The following is a 20,967-nucleotide window of genomic DNA, read 5'->3' as shown; positions in this document are numbered from 1 at the left end:
CTGTGGTCTTGTCCTGGTGGTCCTCTGAGACAAGGTCTTTATAGGGGATCTGTATCTGGGGCTCTAGTTGTCCTGGTCTCCGCTGTCTTTCTGGGCAGTAGAGGTCCTTTCTAGGTGCTGATCCACCATCTGATCTGGATACGTACTGGATACAGGCGACTGCAGTGACCCTCTAATCTGGATACAGACTGGATCTGGTGGCCACGGTGACCTTGGAACAAGAGAGAAACAGACAAATATTAGCGTAGATGCCATTCTTCTAATGATGTAGCAAGTACATAGGGTGTTATGTGAAGTGTTTCCGGTTCCGGTTTACCTAATTAATGCAGCCTAAAAATCCTTTAACGGATTTGGATATTAAAAGCATATTAGTATGTTATGTGTATGCCAGGTTAAAGAGATGGGTCTTTAATCTAGATTTAAACTGCAAGAGTGTGTCTGCCTCCCGAACAATGTTAAGTAGGTTATTCTAGAGTTTAGGCGCCAAATAGGAAAAGAATCTGCCGCCCGCAGTTGATTTTGATATTCTAGGTATTATCAAATTATCGAGTTTTGAGAACGTAGCGGACGTAGAGGAGTATAATGTAAAAGGAGCTCATTCAAATACTGAGGCACTAAACCATTCAGGGCTTTATAAGTAATAAGCAATATTTTAAAATCTATACAATGTTTGATAGCGAGCCAGTGCAGTGCATTTTGGACTAGCTGTAGTTTGTTTACTAAGCGTGCAGAACAACCACCCAATAAAGCATTACAATAGTCTAACCTTGAAGTCATAAATGCATGGATTAACATTTCTGCATTTGACATTGAGAGCATAGGCCGTAATTTAGATATATTTTTGAGATGGAAAAATGCAGTTTTACAAATGCTAGAAACGTGGCTTTCTAAGGAAAGATTGCGATCAAGTAGCACACCTAGGTTCCTAACTGATGACGAAGAATTGACAGAGCAACCATCAAGTCTTAGACAGTGTTCTAGGTTATTACAAGCAGAGTTTTTAGGCCCTATAATTAACACCTCTGTTTTTTCTGAATTTAGCAGTAAGAAATTACTCGTCATCCAATTTTTTATACAGACTATGCAATCCATTCGTTTTTCAAATTGGTGTGTTTCACCGGGCTGCGAGGAAATATAGAGCTGAGTATCATCAGCATAACAGTGAAAGCTAACACCATGTTTCCTGATGATATCTCCCAAGGGTAACATATAAAGCGTCAAGAGTAGCGGCCCTAGTACTGAGCCTTGAGGTACTCCATACTGCACTTGTGATCGATATGATACATCTTCATTCACTGCTACGAGCTGATGGCGGTCATATAAGTACGATTTAAACCATAATAATGCACTTCCACTGATGCCAACAAAGTGTTCAAGTCTATGCAAAATAATGCTGTGGTCAATTGTGTCAAACGCAGCACTAAGATCCAATAAAACTAATAGAGAGATAGACCCACGATCAGATGATAAGAGCAGATCATTTGTAACTCTAAGGAGAGCAGTCTCAGTACTATGATACGGTCTAAATCCTGACTGGAAATCCTCACATATACCATTTTTCTCTAAGAAGGAATATAATTGTGAGGATACCACCTTTTCTAGTATCTTGGACAGAAAAGGGAGATTCGAGATTGGTCTATAATTAACAAGTTCTTTGGGGTCAAGTTGTGTTTTTTTTTTTTTTTATGAGAGGCTTAATAACCGCCAGTTTGAAGGTTTTGAGGACATATCCTAATGAAAATGAGGAATTAATAATAGTCAGAAGAGGACCTATGACTTCTGGAAGCACCTCTTTTAGGAGCTTAGATGGTATAGGGTCCAACATACATGTTGTTGGTTCAGATGATTTAACAAGTTTATACAATTCTTCCTCTCCTATAGTAGAGAATGAGTGGAACTGTTCCTCAGGGAGTCTATAGTGCACTGTCTGATGTGATACTGTAGCTGACGGCTGAATGGTTGCAATTTTATCTCTAATAGTATCGATTTTAGAAGTAAAGTAGTTCATAAAGTCATTACTGTTGTGGTATTGGGAGTGTGTGTTTGTGTGTTTTGAGTGAGTGAATGTACTGTATGTCAAGGCAAGTCACCTTTATTTATATAGCACTTTTAACAATACAGATTGTGACAAAGCAACTGAACAGCATTAAATAGGAAAATAGTCTGTCAAGAATGCAAAAATGCAGTTCATCATTAAATTCAGTGACGTCATCCTCCAGCTCAGTTCAGTTTATATAGTATCTGTGCACAAGTCTATGAAATCGATAGAAATTAAGTGTATTAAGTATGTGTGTGTGTGCTGTGCTATGTATGATGCATTGCCACAAAGTAGCTAGACATTTTACAAAAAAATAAATAAAAATAAAATAAAACATAAATAATATATTTATATATATATATATATATATATATATATATATATATATATATATATATATATATATATATATATATATATATATTTACCGTTTATAATATAAAATCGATCACATTAAAAACACAGGTGAAAAAAAAAAAAAAAAAAAAAAAAAAAAGAAGAGTTACATTATAACTCTATAGTTGTTAATTATAGGACCTAAAAACTCTGCATGTAATAACCTAGAACACTGTCTAAGTCTTGATGGCTGCTCTGTCAATTCTTCGTCATCAGTTAGGAACCTACATGTATGTGTGCTATTTGATAGCAGTCTTTCCTTAGAAAGCCACGTTTCTAGCATTTGTAAAATATCTATCTATCTATCTATCTATCTATCTATCTGTCTGTCTGTCTGTCTGTCTGTCTGTCTGTCTGTCTGTCTATCTATCTATCTATCTATCTATCTATCTATAATCTGACTGTTTCTATCTATCTATCTATCTATCTATCTATCTATCTATCTATCTATCTATCTATCTATCTATTATCTATCTATCTATAATCTGATTGTTTCTATCTATCTATCTATCTATCTATCTATCTATCTATATCTATCTATCTATCTATCTATCTATCTATCTATCTATCTATCTATCTATCTATCTTCTGACTGGTTCTATCTATCTATCTATCTATCTATCTATCTATCTATCTATCTATCTATCTATCTATCTATCTATCTATCTATCTATCTATCTATCTATCTATAATCAAACTCAAACTCATCTATCTATCTATAATCAAACTCTATCTATCTATCTATCTATCTATCTATCTATCTATCTATCTATCTATCTATCTATCTATCTATCTATCTATCTATCCAAACTATCCAACTATCCAAACCAACATAGAAACCACCCAGGGTATCCTGGCAACCTCATACCAAAAACTTAGCAACCACCCGGGGTACACTAGCAACCGCATAGTATAGTATATTTTTACTATTTCAGACTGAAATCGACTAACTTTTTTAAACTTTTCTGAGTTTTTCAAACTTTCTGGTCAGGCTTTCTCAAGCCAACTTAAAGTTTGTCTTGACTAACTTTTTTATCTAGTTACTTATAAAGCCCTAAATGGTTTAGCACCTCAGTATTTAAATGAGCTACTGTTACATTATAATCGTCCATGTTCGCTTCGTTCTCAAAACTCCGGCAATTCGATAATACCTAGAATATCAAAATCAACTGCGGGCGGCAGATCCTTTTGCTATTTGCCGCCTAAACTCTGGAATATTGACCTAACATTGTTCGGGAGGCAGACACACTCTTGCAGTTTAAATCTTGATTAAAGACCCATCTCTTTAACCTGGCTTACACATAACATACTAATATGCTTCTAATGTCCAAATCCATTTAAGGATTTTTAGGCTGCATTAATTAGGTAATCCGGAAGCGGGAACACTTCCCATAACACCCGATTTACTTGCTACATCATTAAAAGAATGGCATCTACGCTAATATTGTCTCAGAAGACCACCAGGACAAGACCACAGGAAACAGATGATTCTTCTGCACAATCTAACTATGCTGCAGCCTGGAACTGAACTGCTGGTTTCGTCTGGCCAGAGGAGAACTGACCCCCCAACTGAGCCTGGTTACTCTTCAGGAACTCGAGCTGCGTCGACTGTCGCTTTGGGGAGATCCTACAGAGTGATGTATCTGAATAACGTGTGTAATCAGTCCAATGGATGGGTGAGACGTCATAGGCAGGTGACGTCAGAGACCAGCAAGCATAAAAGCATGAGCGGCGAAACCGGCAGTAAGCCTTCTGTTTTCAGCAAGCGCTCTGTGTGTGTCAGTTGCTATCTGTTTATAAGTCTTATTTAGTGTCCTTTGTCCACTGATAAACTCCATTGTCAAAGCTCCGATCAAGATAAGTTTTGGGCGAGAGAAGGTTGCATTAAGCGTTTTGCTTCACTCTCAGAAGGCTCTCTTTGAGGAGGGAGCCTTCACTGGAGTTTCTCACACTTTCGCAGAGGCTGCTGGAAGGAATATAAGACGTGAAAGTCCGTATCTTCTTCCTTAACCACCAGATCCGACACCCGCTCTCGAGGGTTTGGAAGCCCGCGGAACTTTCTCCCCAGTGAGAGGGCGCGACACGATGCCAGTCTTTCTCTGTGAAGATTGATGTGGAAGGCATTGATGAGCTCGCCAGTTGCACAAGCATCAGTTGCACAAGCACAAGTTACACAAGCATATTATATTATAATAAGCAGCATTAATGAAGAGTGGAGCTCGGGCAGTCAGCTTTTTTGGAAGCCCATGCTGTGGTTTCTTCTTTCTCTGAGGCAGAGCTCGCTGCTGCTGCATGCTCTCTCACCGGGTACGCTCCGAGGAGTGTGTCCGTGCATGTGATCTTGCTGTTGAGGTCGCGCTGCTACTGAGGCACGGTGGCGACCGCGGGAATCGCACATGATCTTGCGGACGGGCTGGAGACTGCTCGTCCTATCTCCAATTGTGTTCACTAGATCTAGAACTCGTTCTCGAGGCTTGGAAGGCCACGCTGGGGTTTCTTCACCCTCTGAGGCAGAGCTCGCTGCAGCATTCATCTTTCTCTGAGGAGATTGATGTTGTTTGTGTGACTGAGTGGCAAATAAGCAAATAAATAAATAACAAGATATGCTCACTGCCGAGGCAATGTGTGTATTACATTGTTTTTGTTTTGGTGTAGTTTTTCTACACCAGACCTTGTTGACTCGTCTATGTGTTTAGTTTCGTCTATATGTTAAGTTAGATGTACAGGGGCTCTAGTGATGTAATTTCTTGTGTGAGAACACGTATTCACCTCTCTTCCTCTGAGGAGGTTGAGGCGGTCAGGGGCTGCTGGGCAGGGCAGTCCCAACCGCGTTTCAGCCCCTCGTGCCGGGGGTGTCACTTTTGTACTCCGCAGATGCTATAGTCAGAGTTGCGCTCCCAGGCTGAACCAAAGCCATTTTTGCTGGATAGCCTTCATCATAATGTCCAACGCCTAAAGCCTACAGTAGGACTTTTTGAGGGACAGCTCCCTCTGGGGAAGAGCGGTGTACACGGTGCCTCCTCAGTGCCCTCTGGAGATCATTCTGCTAACCCTGCCGGTGATCAAGGGCTCCGGCAAGCACTTCTCTCAGTTACCGGCCAGAAACGTAGCTGTGCTAAGAGGCTCGCTACCTCTACGGAGATCTCTAGAGCAGCTAGTGCGCCGTCGTCCCCTGCCGGTCCACCGCTTCAGAGCACTGAGCTAGTGGCTCTAGTCGCACCAGAGGCCAGTCTCGTGAGACTGGTTCCCTTAGGAGGTCACATTGCGGCGTGGGAGCCCCTGCCAAGGGTGCTTCACGGGGTCCTGTCCCGAGCAGGCTCTGGTCTAGTCTTCCTAGCAGACGAAGTGGGCCTGAGGACCGTCGTTTTTAAGAGGCTTCAGCTACAAGAGTGCTGTTGCTGCTAGAGCCCTGCACGGGCCTCAAATCTAGGCCCGAGCCCGGCCCTGGCCCGAGACTCTCAGGCCCTAGCCCGACCCGTGTCCGACATCTCATCAGAATTATCAACCTGAGTCCGACACGAGCCAGTGTTTTTATTTATTTATTTATTTATTGTATTACACAGCGGAAGCCTGCCCTATTTGCAACAATTAAAAAAGGGGTCAGTTTTGTGTTATGTTTCTTTTCATTTCTTTATCAAGTTAATGTAGAAAAATGTTTGGAGCATTTTTTTTTTTTTATGACGATTAACATTAATCAGCCGAGCCGACAGCGAGTAGCCTACAACATATTTAATCAATTAAGCCTCTCAAATTAATGCTAATACTTTACTTTGCTACAATAAAATCCATAGATATAAAACACTTCAAGCATATCACACAGTTAGTTTAATAAATGTTTATTTATTAAACCACAGGGAGTAAAATAAAATAAAATATTTGAAATAGTGAGGCAGGCTCGCAACAGCTTTCGCAAATGAAATGAGAAATAGCCTACAATCTAAACAAATTAAATTAATTAAAAACAAACTTGCAGGTTATCTTATCTCAAAAATGCACCACAGAACGTCCATTCTTTTTTCCATTAGTTTCCAACAGTTAAACAAAAATAAGGTTCTGTCAAATGAAAAGTGATAACAGTCTCTTACAGAGTATCGTGGAGAAAAAGAATAGCATCCAGAGTGGAAGGTTTTAACCCTTCTATCACTCTTCCCGCTGCGCTGAAGAGACACTAAACACAGAGCGAGCCAGTCTTGACAGTTGCAGTAGCAGGGTCTCGTGCTGTTTACATTAATTTACATTACTTTAGAGGCCTATAATAGCTACTACTACAATAAGTGGATATAAGTGAAGTATAATTGTGGGTCGCGCTGACGGAATAGCCTGAGTGCGTGCGTGCGTAAGACTGTCATGTCAGTATGTCAGTTTAATTATAACGGGTTGAATTATCAGATTATGAAAGTTATGAGGTTATGAAATGTCTTTATATGTTTGTTTTTCTATCGTTGACCTCAATTTCTATTTTTTTTAATTTTTATTAATGTCAAAAAATATAAATAGAAGGATTAACCCAAAAAAGGCCAGAGGCCCGGCCCTCATGTGAGCAATAACGTGAAAATTGGCCCGAAGCCCGGCCCTAGGGGCATAAATAAGTCGGGGCCTGTCGGGCTCAAGACCTCGGAGGGCAGGCCCCTCTAGGGAAGAATGGTGTACACCGCATTATGCGGTGCCCGTCTCTACTCAGGGCCCTCAGGAACGTGAAAACTACTGCCAAATGTGTCTCAATGGGTCCTGCAGAATCCAGTTCTGGTGGGCCCCAAGCAGGCTCTTGTAATGGAACAAAAGTAGACTCTCTGAGGATGGAGGCTATCGAGGTGGTCCCTCCTTGGGTTGCAGAGTCCGGGTCCTACAGCCATTACTTCACTGTTCCGAGGAAGGGTGAGGTGTTGTGTCCTTTTTTAGATATGTGCTTTTTGAACCGCTCAGTCACGGGACTGAAGTTTAGCATGCTTGCACAGGCCAAATCCAAGGACTAGTGTATCACGATCTATCAAAAAGATGCACTTGTATCCATTCTTCTTCATCGGAAGTTCCTGAGGTTTGCTTTTGGGGGCAAAAGCCTACCAATACGAGTCTTCCACTGGCCTTGCACTCTCACCCCACACTTTCACGACTCAACCACATTGATGATTGGTTGATATTAGCTCAATCAGAGCAGATGATGGTTCGGCATTGAGGTGTCATTCTCGCTCACATGAAATAACTGGGGTTAAGACTTAACGTCAAGAAAAGTGTATTTTCTCCAGTACAGAGGACCACTTATCTGGGAGTGGTGTGGGATTCGACCATGATGCAGGCACATATGTCACTTGCTTGGATCGAGTCGATCCTCACTGCAGTCGCGAGAGTGAGAGAAGGCTGGTCACTCACTGTCAAGCAGTCTCAGAGATTGCTGGGTGTGATGGCAGCTGCATCCAATGTGAATACTATTGGCCTGCTGTACATGAGACCCCTACAGTGGTGGCTCAAGACTAAGGGGTTCTTCCTGAGGGGAAACCCACATTGCATGCTAAAGGTGATGCGGCGGTGCCTATGTGCCTTAGACATGTGGAGAAAACATTGGTTCTTGTCTCAGGGCCCGATGCTGGGAGCTCCTTGTCACTGCATAATGCTAGCGACAGACACATCCCTCACTGGCTGGGGTGTGGTCATGAGTGGCCACCTTGCCTGCGACATGGCACATCATCTGCCCGAGGAGGCTGGCCATGCTTTGAGCACTACGTTACTTTCTCCCAGACCTAAGAGGTCACCATGTGTTGTTGCGCACCGACAACACAGCAGTGGTATCTTACATCAGAGCTTAGAAGGTTTGGTCTCTGAGGAGGCACAATGCTTAGCCTACGGTCTCTCAACTGAGGTTGTTGAGACCGTTCTCCAATCCAGAGCTCCCTCAGTGAGGAAGCTGTATGCCTTGAAGTGGAAGCTTTTCACTTCTTGTTGCAGAGACTGCCAGCTGGACTCACTTAACTGCCCGATTGGTACAGTGCTGGAGTTCCTCTGCAGGGTTGACCCACTCCACCCTAAAGGTTTAAAGTGGCGGCCATGGTGGCCTACCGCACCCTTCTCGGTGGCCAGTCAGTGGGCAGAAACCCTCTGTTTACATGTTTCCTCCATGGTGCACTGAGGCCTCCTGCCAGAAGAAGCTTATGCTAAGCGGTGATCAGGATGCTATCCTAAGCCTCGAGTCCTCTGATCTCCCCTCTCCTGGAGGTCAAGACTCACCCCTTCTGAAGTTTGGCCATTGGACGGGTTGTCCCCAAATACTGTCAGGCTCCTGTCTCCTTCTCTTGCTTTAGCTGTTCTCTTCCACACTAGGCAGAGATTTGAAAGTCTGGCGGCATGGGCATTCTTGTTCCCCAAAGCGTCAGTCAACGTCTAAGTTCACATATGTAACCCTGGTTCCTTGAAGTAATGAGACGCTGCATCGCAGTGCCACACTTCCGGCATTTTCACACTTTAAGGCTGACCGCCAGCTTCGCCACACATGCTTTTATGCTTCCTGGTCTCTGTCGTCACCTGACTATGACGTCTTGCCCATCCATTGGACTGATTACACACGTTATTCAGAGATGTCACGCTGGAGGCGTTCCCCAAAGCATCAGTCGACACAGCGAATTCAATGATGAACTACTTTTAACTGTCATTTTGCAGTATTGACACACTGTTTTCCTAATGAGTGTTGTTCAGTTGCTTGGACGCAATGTATTTTGTTTAAAGCGCTATATAAATAAAGGTGACTTGACTTGATTTGACAAATCAATGTTAATTACAAATTGCTTATCCAAAAGATGAGGCTGAGGTTTGATACTAATGGACATTGTCACGCTGTCTGGTCTCTGTTTCCCTGAGTCTCCACTAGTGATCTCACTTCCCCATAGGCACCTCACCGCAGGGACTACAATTCCCACAAAGCCTTGTCCCTTCATCACAGTAATTGCACTCCTGTTAATTGCACTCAGGTGTCTTCACTGACCCGGTGCCTAGAAAGGAAATGGATCAGTTGGATGCTTTTGATTTCTGGGAATCCGTGTTCTACCTACAACATCAGCTTCCGTAGGATACCCCATCCATTCCTGTCTCTCCCGGTGGGATGGCCGATTCTAGACCGGGTCTACAAACAGGAGGACCACCAGCACAAGATGGCCGCCAGCCCAGCGCCACAGCACAAGGTGGCCGCAAGCCCAGCGCCACAGCACAAGATGGCCACCGGTCCAGAGTCATGGCACAAGATGGCCACCGGTCCAGAGTCGTGGCACAAGATGGCCGCCTGTCCAGCACCTCTGCACAAGATGACAGCCACATTTGACCCTCCAGAGTCACGCCAGGTCACCGTTGACCCTCCAGAGTCAGGTCAAGTCAACGTTGACAATACAGAGTCAGGTCTATTTACCGTTGACACTCATGAGTTAAGCAGTACCACAGTTAGACCTCAGGAGTAAAGTCAAGTCACTAGTGATCTTTAAGAACAAAGTCAAGTCACCAGTGTTCTTCATGGGCAAAGGCAAGTCACCATTGATCTTCATGAGCAGAATCAAGTCACCATTGATCTTCATGAGCAGAGTCAGGTCACCAATGTTCTTCATGAGCAGAGTCAGGCCACCAATGATCTTAATGAGCAGAGTCAAGTCACCAATGATCTTCATGAGCAGAGTCAAGTCACCATTGATCTTCTGAAATCCAGTCTAAACACCACAGAACTACCAGAGTCTCTCCACGTCTCAGTGGAACTACCAGAGCCTCTCCACGTCTCTGCTGAACTACCAGAGTCTCTCCACGTCTCTGCTGAACTGCCAGAGTCTTTCCACGTCTCTGCTGAACTACCAGAGTCTCTCCACGCCTCTGCTGAACTACCAGAGTCTCTCCACATCTCTGCTGAACTACCAGAGTCTCTCCACGCCTCTGCTGAACTATCAGAGTCTCTCCACGCCTCTGCTGAACTACCAGAGTCTCTCCACGTCTCTGCTGAACTATCAGAGTCTCTCCACGCCTCTGCTGAACTACCAGAGTCTCTCCACGCCTCTGCTGAACTACCAGAGTCTCTCCACGTCTCTGCTGAACTACCAGAGTCTCTCCACGTCTCTGCTGAACTACCAGAGCCTCCCCACGTCTCTGTTGAACTGCCAGAGTCTCTCCACGTCTCTGCTGAACTACCAGAGCCTCCCCACGTCTCTGCTGAACTGCCAGAGCCTCCCCACGTCTCTGATGAACTGCCAGAGTCTCCCCACGTCTCTGATGAACTGCCAGAGTCTTTCCACGCCTCTGCTGAACTACCAGAGTCTCTCCACGTCTCTGCTGAACTACCAGAGTCTCTCGACGCCTCTGCTGAACTACCAGAGTCTCTCCACGTCTCTGCTGAACTACCAGAGCCTTCCCACGTCTCTGCTGAACTACCAGAGCCTCCCCACGTCTCTGATGAACTACTAGAGCCTCTCCATGTCTTGGCTGAACTATTAGAGCCTCTCCTCATCTCTGCGGAACTTCCAGAGCCTCGTCACGTCGTTCTGCGCTGCCCTGGTGGGCTTCTGTCTCGACCGCACGGATGTGGTGGTCTTCTGCGCCGCCTTGGTGAGCTTCTGTCTCGACCGCATGGATGTGGTGATCTTCTGCACCGCCCTGGTGGGCTTCTGTCTCGACCACACGGATGTGGTAGTCTTCTGCGCCGCCCTGGTGGGCTTCTGTCTCGACCGGATGGCTCCAATTCCACCTTGCTCCACTCTAGATTCCTGCCCTGTCGGTTCGGCCCTGGGCCACTGAACTTTCTGTCCCCTCCGAGACTTGTGTTTTATTATTGTTGTTGTTTTTTTTGTTTTTTTTTCATCTCTCTGTTTCCCTCTATGGACCTGAGATCTTTCGTCACCTGTGTTTCCCTGGGTTCCCGATCGTAACAGTCATACACACAAATACAAAACACTGTGGTACACATGAAACTAAATGAATGCAATAAACATTAATTTGACAGCATAAATTGTAACATAAAAACTTAATGTACAAAACTGCTAAAATAATAATAATAATAATAATAATAATAAGAGAAGAAGGGAAAGGTTATTTAATTTCAATCATCAAATGTCAGCTGTTGTACAGATAATTTGGGGAATGTCAATTTGTTGTCAGTAGTTCACTGTAAATTGAAAAAAATGTATTGTTCTTTTTCACTTCCAAAAACATTTAACAGTATTTTATTGTAAAATTAAATTAAATGTTTTAGTAGATATAATACAGTTGCTCATTGTAAAGAACAAGGGAACTTACCGTAAACCAATTAACAGGGTTTTAGTGTTAAAATTATGAAACTCTTATAAATTGGTCAAATGCATTAATTTGATGCATTTTTACATGTATTACTTGGAGTTTGATGTTAGCATGCTGCTTTAATAAAAATGTATCTATAATTAGACTTATCTTTGAACCTGTGCCAATGACAAGAATGAATCCTCAAAATTAATACAAAAGTTTATTTGTATAGCGCTTTTTACAATACAAATCATTGCAAAGCAAATTTACAGAAAATTAAGCTTCTACAATATTTAGTAGTAGCTTATAAGTGATGATCAGTTTATGTGTAAATGACAGGAATTTTCAAAAAAAAAAAAAAAAAAAAAAAAAAAATATATATATATATATATATATATATATATATATATATATATATATATATATATATATATACACACACACACACACACACACACAGAAGACATAGTCAACCAGACGATGAACACTTTTATAATTATAATGTGATTGCATAGTGAGTAGCAATATTTGTTAGTTTTGTATGTTGTTTCAGGGTTAGCATCATCTGAGGTCCTCTGAGGGGTTGGCATCATCTCTTCTCAGGTGTTCTGGATCCAGACTGGAGCTTGTGTAAATCCTAGTTACCATGGGATGTAAATCCTGTGGCAAAACAGAGAAACAAATAGAGACATAATTAGTGTATATGCTGTTCCAACAAAGTAAAATTCATTAGTTTAACCCAAGCTAAAGAATAAGAATGCACATTTGATCTGATACTGAACTTTTTCACAAATTATGAGATGCATTATGCTTGGCGAAAGAGATGTGTTTTTAATCTAGATTTAGACAGAGAGAGTGTGTCTGAACCTCGAACATTATCAGGAAGGCTATTCCAGAGTTTGGGAGCCAAATGCGAAAAAGCTCTACTTCCTTTAGTGGACTTTGCTATCCTAGGAACTAGTTAGGTACTCAGGAGCTAAACCATTTAGGGCTTTATAGGTAAGTAATAATAATTTGTTACTGATACAGAACTTAATAGGTAGCCAGTGCAGAGACTGTAAAATTGGGGTAATATGATCATATTTTCTTGATCAGGTAAGGACTCTAGCCACTGCATTTTGGACTACCTGAAGCTTGTTTATTGAAGATGCAGGACAACCACCTAGAAGTGCGTTACAATAGTCCAGTCTAGAGGTCATGAATGCATGAACTAGCTTTTCTGCATCAGAAAAAGATAACATGTTTTGCAGCTTAGCAATGTTTCTAAGATGGGAGAAAGCTTTTTTTGTAACATGGGAAATATGGTTTTCAAAAGACTAGTTGCTGTCTAATATAACACCCAGATTTTTGACTGTCACAAGGGTCTAGAATAAAGCTTGATTACAAAACAATAGATAAAGCTCTTGTATATATATATTTTTTCCTCTGGAGCTCACAAATTCCTTGCTGGCATCAGACTCTACTCTGATTTTAAATTGTTCCAGCACTGGTATGAATTTTTTTTGTTTAGAGTCTACTATTAGCAAAGACTCAAGACAAACAGAACCTCTTGTGCTCATTAAGGAATGGAAGAACAACCGTTACACTGACCCGCTCTCACCCGGAACTCATTAGTAACCAATGACGCTTCTGTAGCCCGAAGCTGCTGCTCTTCTTATCTGACAACTTGCCATATTTAAGACTTAGAAGACTGGCCATGGGAAAGTTTGTTATCTCTGAAGGAAAGGTAAAAGCCAGGAGAATCTGAATACTAATTGGATATTTCTGTATATAACTGAAACCAAAACATTCTTTTAAATTGTCCCATTAAATAACAGAACGGCCATTAAATGTTAATAGTCACGCATGTGGAGTTTTTCATCACATTCAAAAATATGAAAAAATAAAAATAACTGCAGACATTTATTATTATTTATCGTTTAATAAGAATGTGTTGAAGAATTATTTCAGCTGTCTTCAGTACTGATATTGATCAGTTCAAGGCAGACTGGGAAAATGTACTAAACTGACTTGGAAAATGTCTATATATAAACACTCTGACATTATAAACATATGCACCTATACATACATTATACATATGCATTCTATACGTTTTTTAAATGGGAATGTTTCTTCACGGCACGGCAGAACATGCCAATTTGAAAAACTAACAGAATGCATAGTCGATATAAAAAACTGGATTACGACTAATTTCTTAATGCTAAATTCAGAAAAAAAAAAAAAAAAAAAAAAAAAAAATAGAACTGGGGGTGTTAATTATAGGTTGTTCTGCACACTTAATAAACAAACTCCAGCTAGTCCAAAATGCAGCAGATGAAGTTCTTACTAGAACCAGAAAGTATGACCATATCAGCCCGGTCCTGTCAACACTGCACTGGCTCTCTATCAAACAGTATAGATGTATAGTGTAAACTGTATAGATTTTAAAATCTTGCTTATTACTTATAAAGCCCTGAATGGTTTAGCACCTTAGTATTTGAATGAGCTCTTGCTACTGTACATTATAATCCTCCACGTCCGCTGCGTTCTCAAAACTCTGGCAATTTGATAATACCTAGAATATCAAAATCAACTGCAGGCGGCAGATCCTTTTCCTATTTGGCGCCTAAACACTGGAATAACCTACCTAACATTGTTCGGGAGGCAGACACACTCTTGCAGTTTAAATCTAGATTAAAGACCCATCTCTTTAACCTGGCTTACATGTAACATACTAATGTGCTTCTAATATCCTAATTTTAGGCTGTATTAATTAGGTAAACTGCAACCGGGAACACATCCCATAAGACCCAATGTACTTGCTACATCATTAGAAGAATAGCATCTACGCTAATATTAGTCTGATTCTCTCTTACTCCGAGGTCACCGTAGCCACCAGATCCAGTCTGTATCCAGATCAGAGGGTCACTGCAGTCACCCGGATCCAGTACGTATCCAGACCAGATGGTGGATCAGCACCTAGAAAAGGACCTCTACATCCCTGAAAGACAGCGGAGACCAGGACAACTAGAGCCCCAGATACAGATCCCCTGTAAAGACCTTGTCTCAGAGGACCATCAGGACAAGACCACAGGAAACAGATGATTCTTCTGCACAATCTGACTTTGCTGCAGCTTGGAATTGAACTACTGGTTTCGTCTGGTCAGAGGAGAACTGGCCCCCCAACTGAGCCTGGTTTCTCCCAAGGTTTTTTCTCCATTCTGTCACCGATGGAGTTTCGGTTCCTTGCCGCTGTCGCTTCTGGCTTGCTTAGTTGGGGACACTTCATTAAATAATGATTGCAAATGATTGCACAGATACTATTTAAACTGAAATGAACTGAATGATGACATCACTGAATTCAATGATGAACTGCCTTTCATTGATGAACTGACTGTCATTTTGCATTATTGAAACAGTATTTTTCTAATTAATGTTGTTCAGTTGCTTTGACACAATCTTTGTTTTGTTTATGCTATATAAATAAAGGCGACTTGACTCTTGGAAAAGTGTAATATGTCAACAAACAATAAAAAAACTGATTAAAAAAAAAATTTCAGCAGGCTGGTTTTCCTTCACTGCTATGAATATGATCCATTATTGTGCTATAGGAAATATAATATTACTGCATTTAGAATAAAGCATTGTTATTAAAAACAACTGGTCATAAATGTTTCTTTAGTTCTCAAATCTCTAATTTCAACAAATTATTATTATTATTTTTTAAATGTATTTATTTTTATTGGAAATACATCAATGTAATCTGCACCCATAAATCATGTTTAATTACTCAGGTAAAATATATGTATGGAGCCATATATTGTTGCTAAGGTGGGCAAATTCAGTTTTGTAACAGCAGGTTGAAAAGTTGTGTCATATTGTGTTGCTCAAAAAGGGGCATACTGAGGGAAATGCAGGTCAGGTTGTGCCAAAGGGAAAGACCGGTTTGCCATTTTAATAGTTTAATACTGAAACATTTGTAGACAAAACTGGCATTTGAGTACTGTAATTGATCTTTTGACTCGAAACCTTCTAATTACTGAAAAATAACCCTTGTGATATCTGTGGCAAAACACTTGACATGTCAGTGAGGCGACTTCATTCTGAATCTGACAGAGAGAGAGAGAGAGAGAGAGAGAGAGAGAGAGAGAGAGAGAGAGAGAGAGAGAGAGACATCAGTCTTTGAAGAAAACACTGATATTATTTACTGTTATAACTATTTCCTGTAGCTTCTCCTTTAAATCTCTGAGTAAGTTTCAGTGGTTTTAAAGGAAATTGTCTTGCTTTAACAAGCACAGATCAATAATCTATTTAACCTTGAATGATGGGAAGAGCTGCTCATTTTTTCTAGGTGTAGTGGAATGGAAAATTTATTTTGATTTGTGACACAAGCCATACACACACACACACACACACACACACACGTTGAACAGAAAAAAAAAAAAAAAAAAAAAAAAAAAACACTTTTAAAGGCTTTAGAGTGTAAAACTGCTGTTATTGCCTTGATAAATCAGGATGATGTATGCACACTATTATTTATGCCATCACAAGACAAACTTGCAAATCACTCACTTCTAAAATGAATTACCTTGAAGCTGACTGTCTCACTTAGGTATGATTCAAAGAGCTTTACTGTTTAGAGAAAGAGTGTTTTCAATGTGCATCTGCATCCTCCCAAGGCCTCAGTAAATCAGACTGTCAACACAAATCAAATTAGGCAGGTAGACTACAGCGATATGCCGGGCAGGTGGCTGGTCATCACTCTTTTTCGATGGGTAAATTACATTTGACATCCAAACAAGCTATAAATAGATACACATCATACAACAAGGTGTTTGATCTTGACAAAAGAAAGATTATAGCAATTTGACAACAGACAGTCATATGTTTTCTATCTCACTCAAAGGTTGGGCCTTAATGTGTTTTCTTTGTTGTGTAACAAGAAACCACAATTATCTGTGCTTTGCGCAAAAAGAGGAAGCCATACTTAGCTAAAACAATGTCTATAACATGCACTGATGAATTATACACAAAGATCAAGAACGTGTATTAGAAAGGGTCTATTTTGAATTCATCTTGACTAAGTTAGTAATTATGTTTATTACATTATTTACAACACTATATTGCGGAATATATATTATTGTACTGTATGCGGTGTTGTGTACTGTATTGTATTTTCTATAATAAATACTGTACTAATGTGTGCGGTGCATTGATTGTTTGTGATATAACAGTGAAGTTAAATTCATGGTGAGTATGACTGCCTACAAACGTGAATTGTGATTGTGAAGTTCCGCCCTCCCATGTTGAATGATACACACCTCAGTATCCTGCGAGGAGCTTCAGACGCGGCGAGAGAAACGCTCAGCGCTCAGGAGAACTGAAGAGACAAAGAGCTGAATCTCACACTCACTCTGAGAGTCCGAGGCACACGAGCTGGATAAAATAAATGGAATTTTAATTTGATTATTTTGAAACAAGCACGATAACGCTGGAATGGGTGAGCATTAGGTTTGGGAAGGAAACGTAGTGTAAATCTGACTGTCTGAGGCGGGTCCAGAGGAATTGATAACCATCAGTTTGGCTTTAACACACAAGCTCCGAACAACGTAATCTAGTTAAGTTGCGTGTGTTCTGCAACCGAGCAGACAGAGGTGGAGAAAAACCTTCCAGGTGTCGAGAGAGCATCTATACTAGTTGTTGAACCAATTAGTTGTTGCGCAAACGGAAGGATTCGCTCGTCTGTGTTCCCACTGTGTTTATCTGTGATGAGACTGACGAAAATCATCCACAACTTTGAGCTCAGGTTTTTGAAACGCAAATGAACAGATGAGTGAAGACAGACCGTGTGTTTCAGAACCCGAGCTGCTGGACAGCGCCTGTGGAGAGTTTCCTGCATCTCTGCTTTCAGCCCCAAAGAGGAAACGTGTTGTTACACCGTTTCAGAAAATAAATAAACGATTGTTTTCCTTTAAACTACGTTTTAGTCTGACATGACAGAACGCAGGTAAAGAGACCAGAGGAAAACATCCCTTTATGGTGAAATTTAGGTAAGACTATTGTCTTCTCCTCTCCTCCTCTTATTCTTCATATTTTCGTAAAACCGGGGCTTTCGTCACAGTTTATGCTGACTCGGGGTACTGTATGTTTAGTTTTGAAAGTCAATATGTGTCGAATACAAAAATAAATAAATAAATAAATAAATAAATAAATAAATAAATAAATAAAAAATAAAAAGCTATTGAACGTTTTCGCGGTTACTGGCCAAGATACAGTACGTTAATTACAGCTATCACCACACAATCCGCTGTCCATTAACACTTTAACTTTCACTGTCATAATGTACACAATGAAGTAATTACTGAGCAAAGGGAATGAGGAAAACACCAACACAATTTAATGTTGTAACACTTTATTTTACAGTGTCCTTCTTGCTCAAGCTTACTATAGTAACAACTGTAAATTATGCATAATTAGAAGCAACAAATCTCAAACCTGACCCTAAACCTTTAGTAAGTACAGATGACATGTAACCTATAAAGCTTCTGTGTTGGAGAAATTCAAATTATTCAACAAAATAATACTACTATAATAGATGAGAAAATTGACATATCTGCCTTTCAGTTAATGTCTATAATGCATTGTAATGTTGACCGTTGTAGAAATGTAGCCAGTGTTTTTTTTTTTTTTTTCTGTTCACTTGTTTAACCACCAGCAATTACACAAACATAACAATTTAGGGATTATAAAAAAAAAAAAAAAAAAAAGGTCTAATACACTGCTAAAATATCAGACAGTCAAGTTAGCTTCACTTCTGTCTCTGCAGGATAACATGTCTGCTCTTCGTAAGAAATTTGGAAGCGACTATCAGGTAGTGACCACCACATCTTCCAGCCTTCAGAAAGACAAGAGGAGGAAACGACAGCGATTTGTCGACAAGAACGGACGATGCAACGTCCAGCATGGAAACCTGGGTGGGGAGACCAGCAGATATCTCTCAGACTTATTCACAACCTTAGTAGACCTCAAATGGCGATGGAACCTCTTCATCTTCATCCTCACATACACAGTAGCCTGGCTATTCATGGCTTTTATGTGGTGGGTTATCGCATATATTAGAGGGGACCTGTACCGTACCCATGATGAGAAGTACACACCATGCGTGGCCAACGTCTATAACTTCCCCTCTGCTTTCCTTTTCTTCATTGAGACAGAGGCCACTATAGGATATGGCCACAGATACATAACTGATAAATGTCCAGAAGGAATCATTCTCTTCCTGTTTCAGTCCATCTTGGGCTCCATAGTGGATGCTTTTTTAATAGGCTGTATGTTCATTAAAATGTCTCAACCCAAGAAGAGGGCAGAGACTCTGATGTTTAGTGAAAATGCAGCCATTTCCATGCGTGACGGCAAACTCACGCTGATGTTCAGGGTGGGAAATCTACGCAACAGCCACATGGTTTCAGCCCAGATCAGGTGTAAATTGCTCAAGGTAAGGGGCTGTCTTTTGTCCACCTATAGAGTTTATGGGTTACACTTTATTTTACTGTGACCTTGTAACAGTGTAATTATACATTTAAGTACTAAGTAATATTGATTAACTGCATGTACCTTAGGTTAGGATGAGAGTTTGGTTTACACATGTACTAATAAGTCTAAAATGGACAATTTAACAAATCTTTTTTTTTTTTCTCTCTCTATACTTATTAACATTAGTACTGGTAAAAACAAACACACACACCTTGACAAACTCAGCCAATCCTTGGCTGTGAATCATCACAATGTCTAATTTAATTAAAATAAAAGAGAGCGAGAAAGAACCTTATTTAATTGAAATGATAAAGATATCAATTATAAACAAATAAAGAAGTGAAGTCTGCACACTGAAAACTAATGCTCCAGAGGAATTTAATCAAGCAACGTTTCGACCTTCAGGTCTTCATCAGGCACTGAATATCAAAGATATAACAAAGATATCAATTATAACAGCATAGTTCATTAGAAAGTAGGTTCTCAAACCATACGGCTGCCTCGATTCTATGTAGGCCTATATTTAAGTATGCTGGCCAGAAATGCTGCCAAAATCTTGTACAATAACATGAAGTCTTGATGCATAGTGTCTTGGTAACTTGTGATTCATAAAAAAAAATAATAATAATAATTGTATATATATTATTTGGTAACACTTTAGAATAGGTAACACTTGTTAACTATTAACTACGACATTTCTCTCAATAAATTCTTAACTTGCTGCTTATTAATAGGATTAATAGGGTAGAATTAGGTATGTAGAATAAGGTCAAGTACAATAAGGCATTAAAATGTTATTAATTAGCACTAATGCATGGCTAATATTCTAGTTATATGCATGCTAATAAGCAACTAATAGTTGTTACCTATTCTAAATTGTTACCTATTATATTATTTTATACATTAAAGCTTTTATTTGATGTCCTTTATGTATGTCCTTTGATGCCTGACTGTCTATCCTCACAGCTCAATTCACCATAGAGTGTCTAAAGCAATTTTTACTCCCCATCTTTTCGCTCCTGCAGTCTCGACAGACGCCCGAGGGTGAGTTCCTCCCCCTGGATCAGCTGGAGCTGGATGTGGGCTTTAGCACCGGAGCAGACCAACTCTTTCTTGTGTCACCACTCACAATCTGTCATGTGATTGACATGAAGAGCCCCTTCTATGAGCTCTCACAGCGATCCATGCAGACTGAACAGTTCGAAATAGTCGTGATTTTGGAGGGTATTGTTGAAACGACCGGTAAGTTTATCTCATCCACTATTTTTAATTATACATTGTCTTAAGCCTGGGTTGCAGTTGAAAGTGTATTTTGATGTTAAGACTGTCCTCTAAAAGCTAAAGAATAGTTCTAGTTTTAGAATTGTATTTTGAGAGAATTTCAAAATAATTAAATAATAATTTATGCAAATAGCTTTCTGGTGAAGCTAAAATTTTTAAAAATGTAAAATTAGAAATATTTTGATCAGAAATGACTGAAGACTGCACAAGGGTTAAAGGAATAATTCACCCAAAAATCAAAACTTGCTGAAAATGTACTCACCCTCAAGCCATCCAAGATATAGATGAGTTTGTTTCTTCATCAGAACATATTTGGAGAAATGAAGCATTCCATCACTTGCTCATCAGTGGATCCTCTGCAGTGAATGGGTGCCGTCAGATTGAGCATTCAAACGGCTGATAAAAACATCAAAATAATCCACAAGTAATTCACACCACTCCAAGTCCATCAATTAACGTTTTGTGAAGCGTACAGCTGCATGTTTGTAATAACCAAATATGTATTTAAC

At 40.4% G+C, this 20,967-nt stretch overlaps 1 protein-coding gene across 1 annotated transcript in view; it reads left to right on the top strand.

The window, feature by feature from the left end:
- The first annotated feature begins 16,986 nt into the window (after positions 1-16,986).
- The window catches only part of LOC113053501 (G protein-activated inward rectifier potassium channel 1-like), a 56,655-nt gene continuing 52,674 nt past the window's right edge, over positions 16,987-20,967 (top strand). Inside the window, exons 1-3 of the mRNA XM_026218592.1 lie at positions 16,987-17,694; positions 18,471-19,139; positions 20,203-20,419. Of these exons, the coding sequence (XP_026074377.1) occupies positions 18,477-19,139; positions 20,203-20,419 (880 nt within the window). The 5' untranslated portion in view covers positions 16,987-17,694; positions 18,471-18,476. The remainder of the gene's footprint in view (positions 17,695-18,470; positions 19,140-20,202; positions 20,420-20,967) is intronic.

This window comes from Carassius auratus, chromosome 34 (genome assembly GCF_003368295.1).
Source record: "Carassius auratus strain Wakin chromosome 34, ASM336829v1, whole genome shotgun sequence".
Taxonomy (NCBI): domain Eukaryota; kingdom Metazoa; phylum Chordata; class Actinopteri; order Cypriniformes; family Cyprinidae; genus Carassius; species Carassius auratus.
The sequence above is the reverse complement of the archived record's forward strand: the minus strand, read 5'-3'. Positions and strand labels throughout refer to the sequence as shown.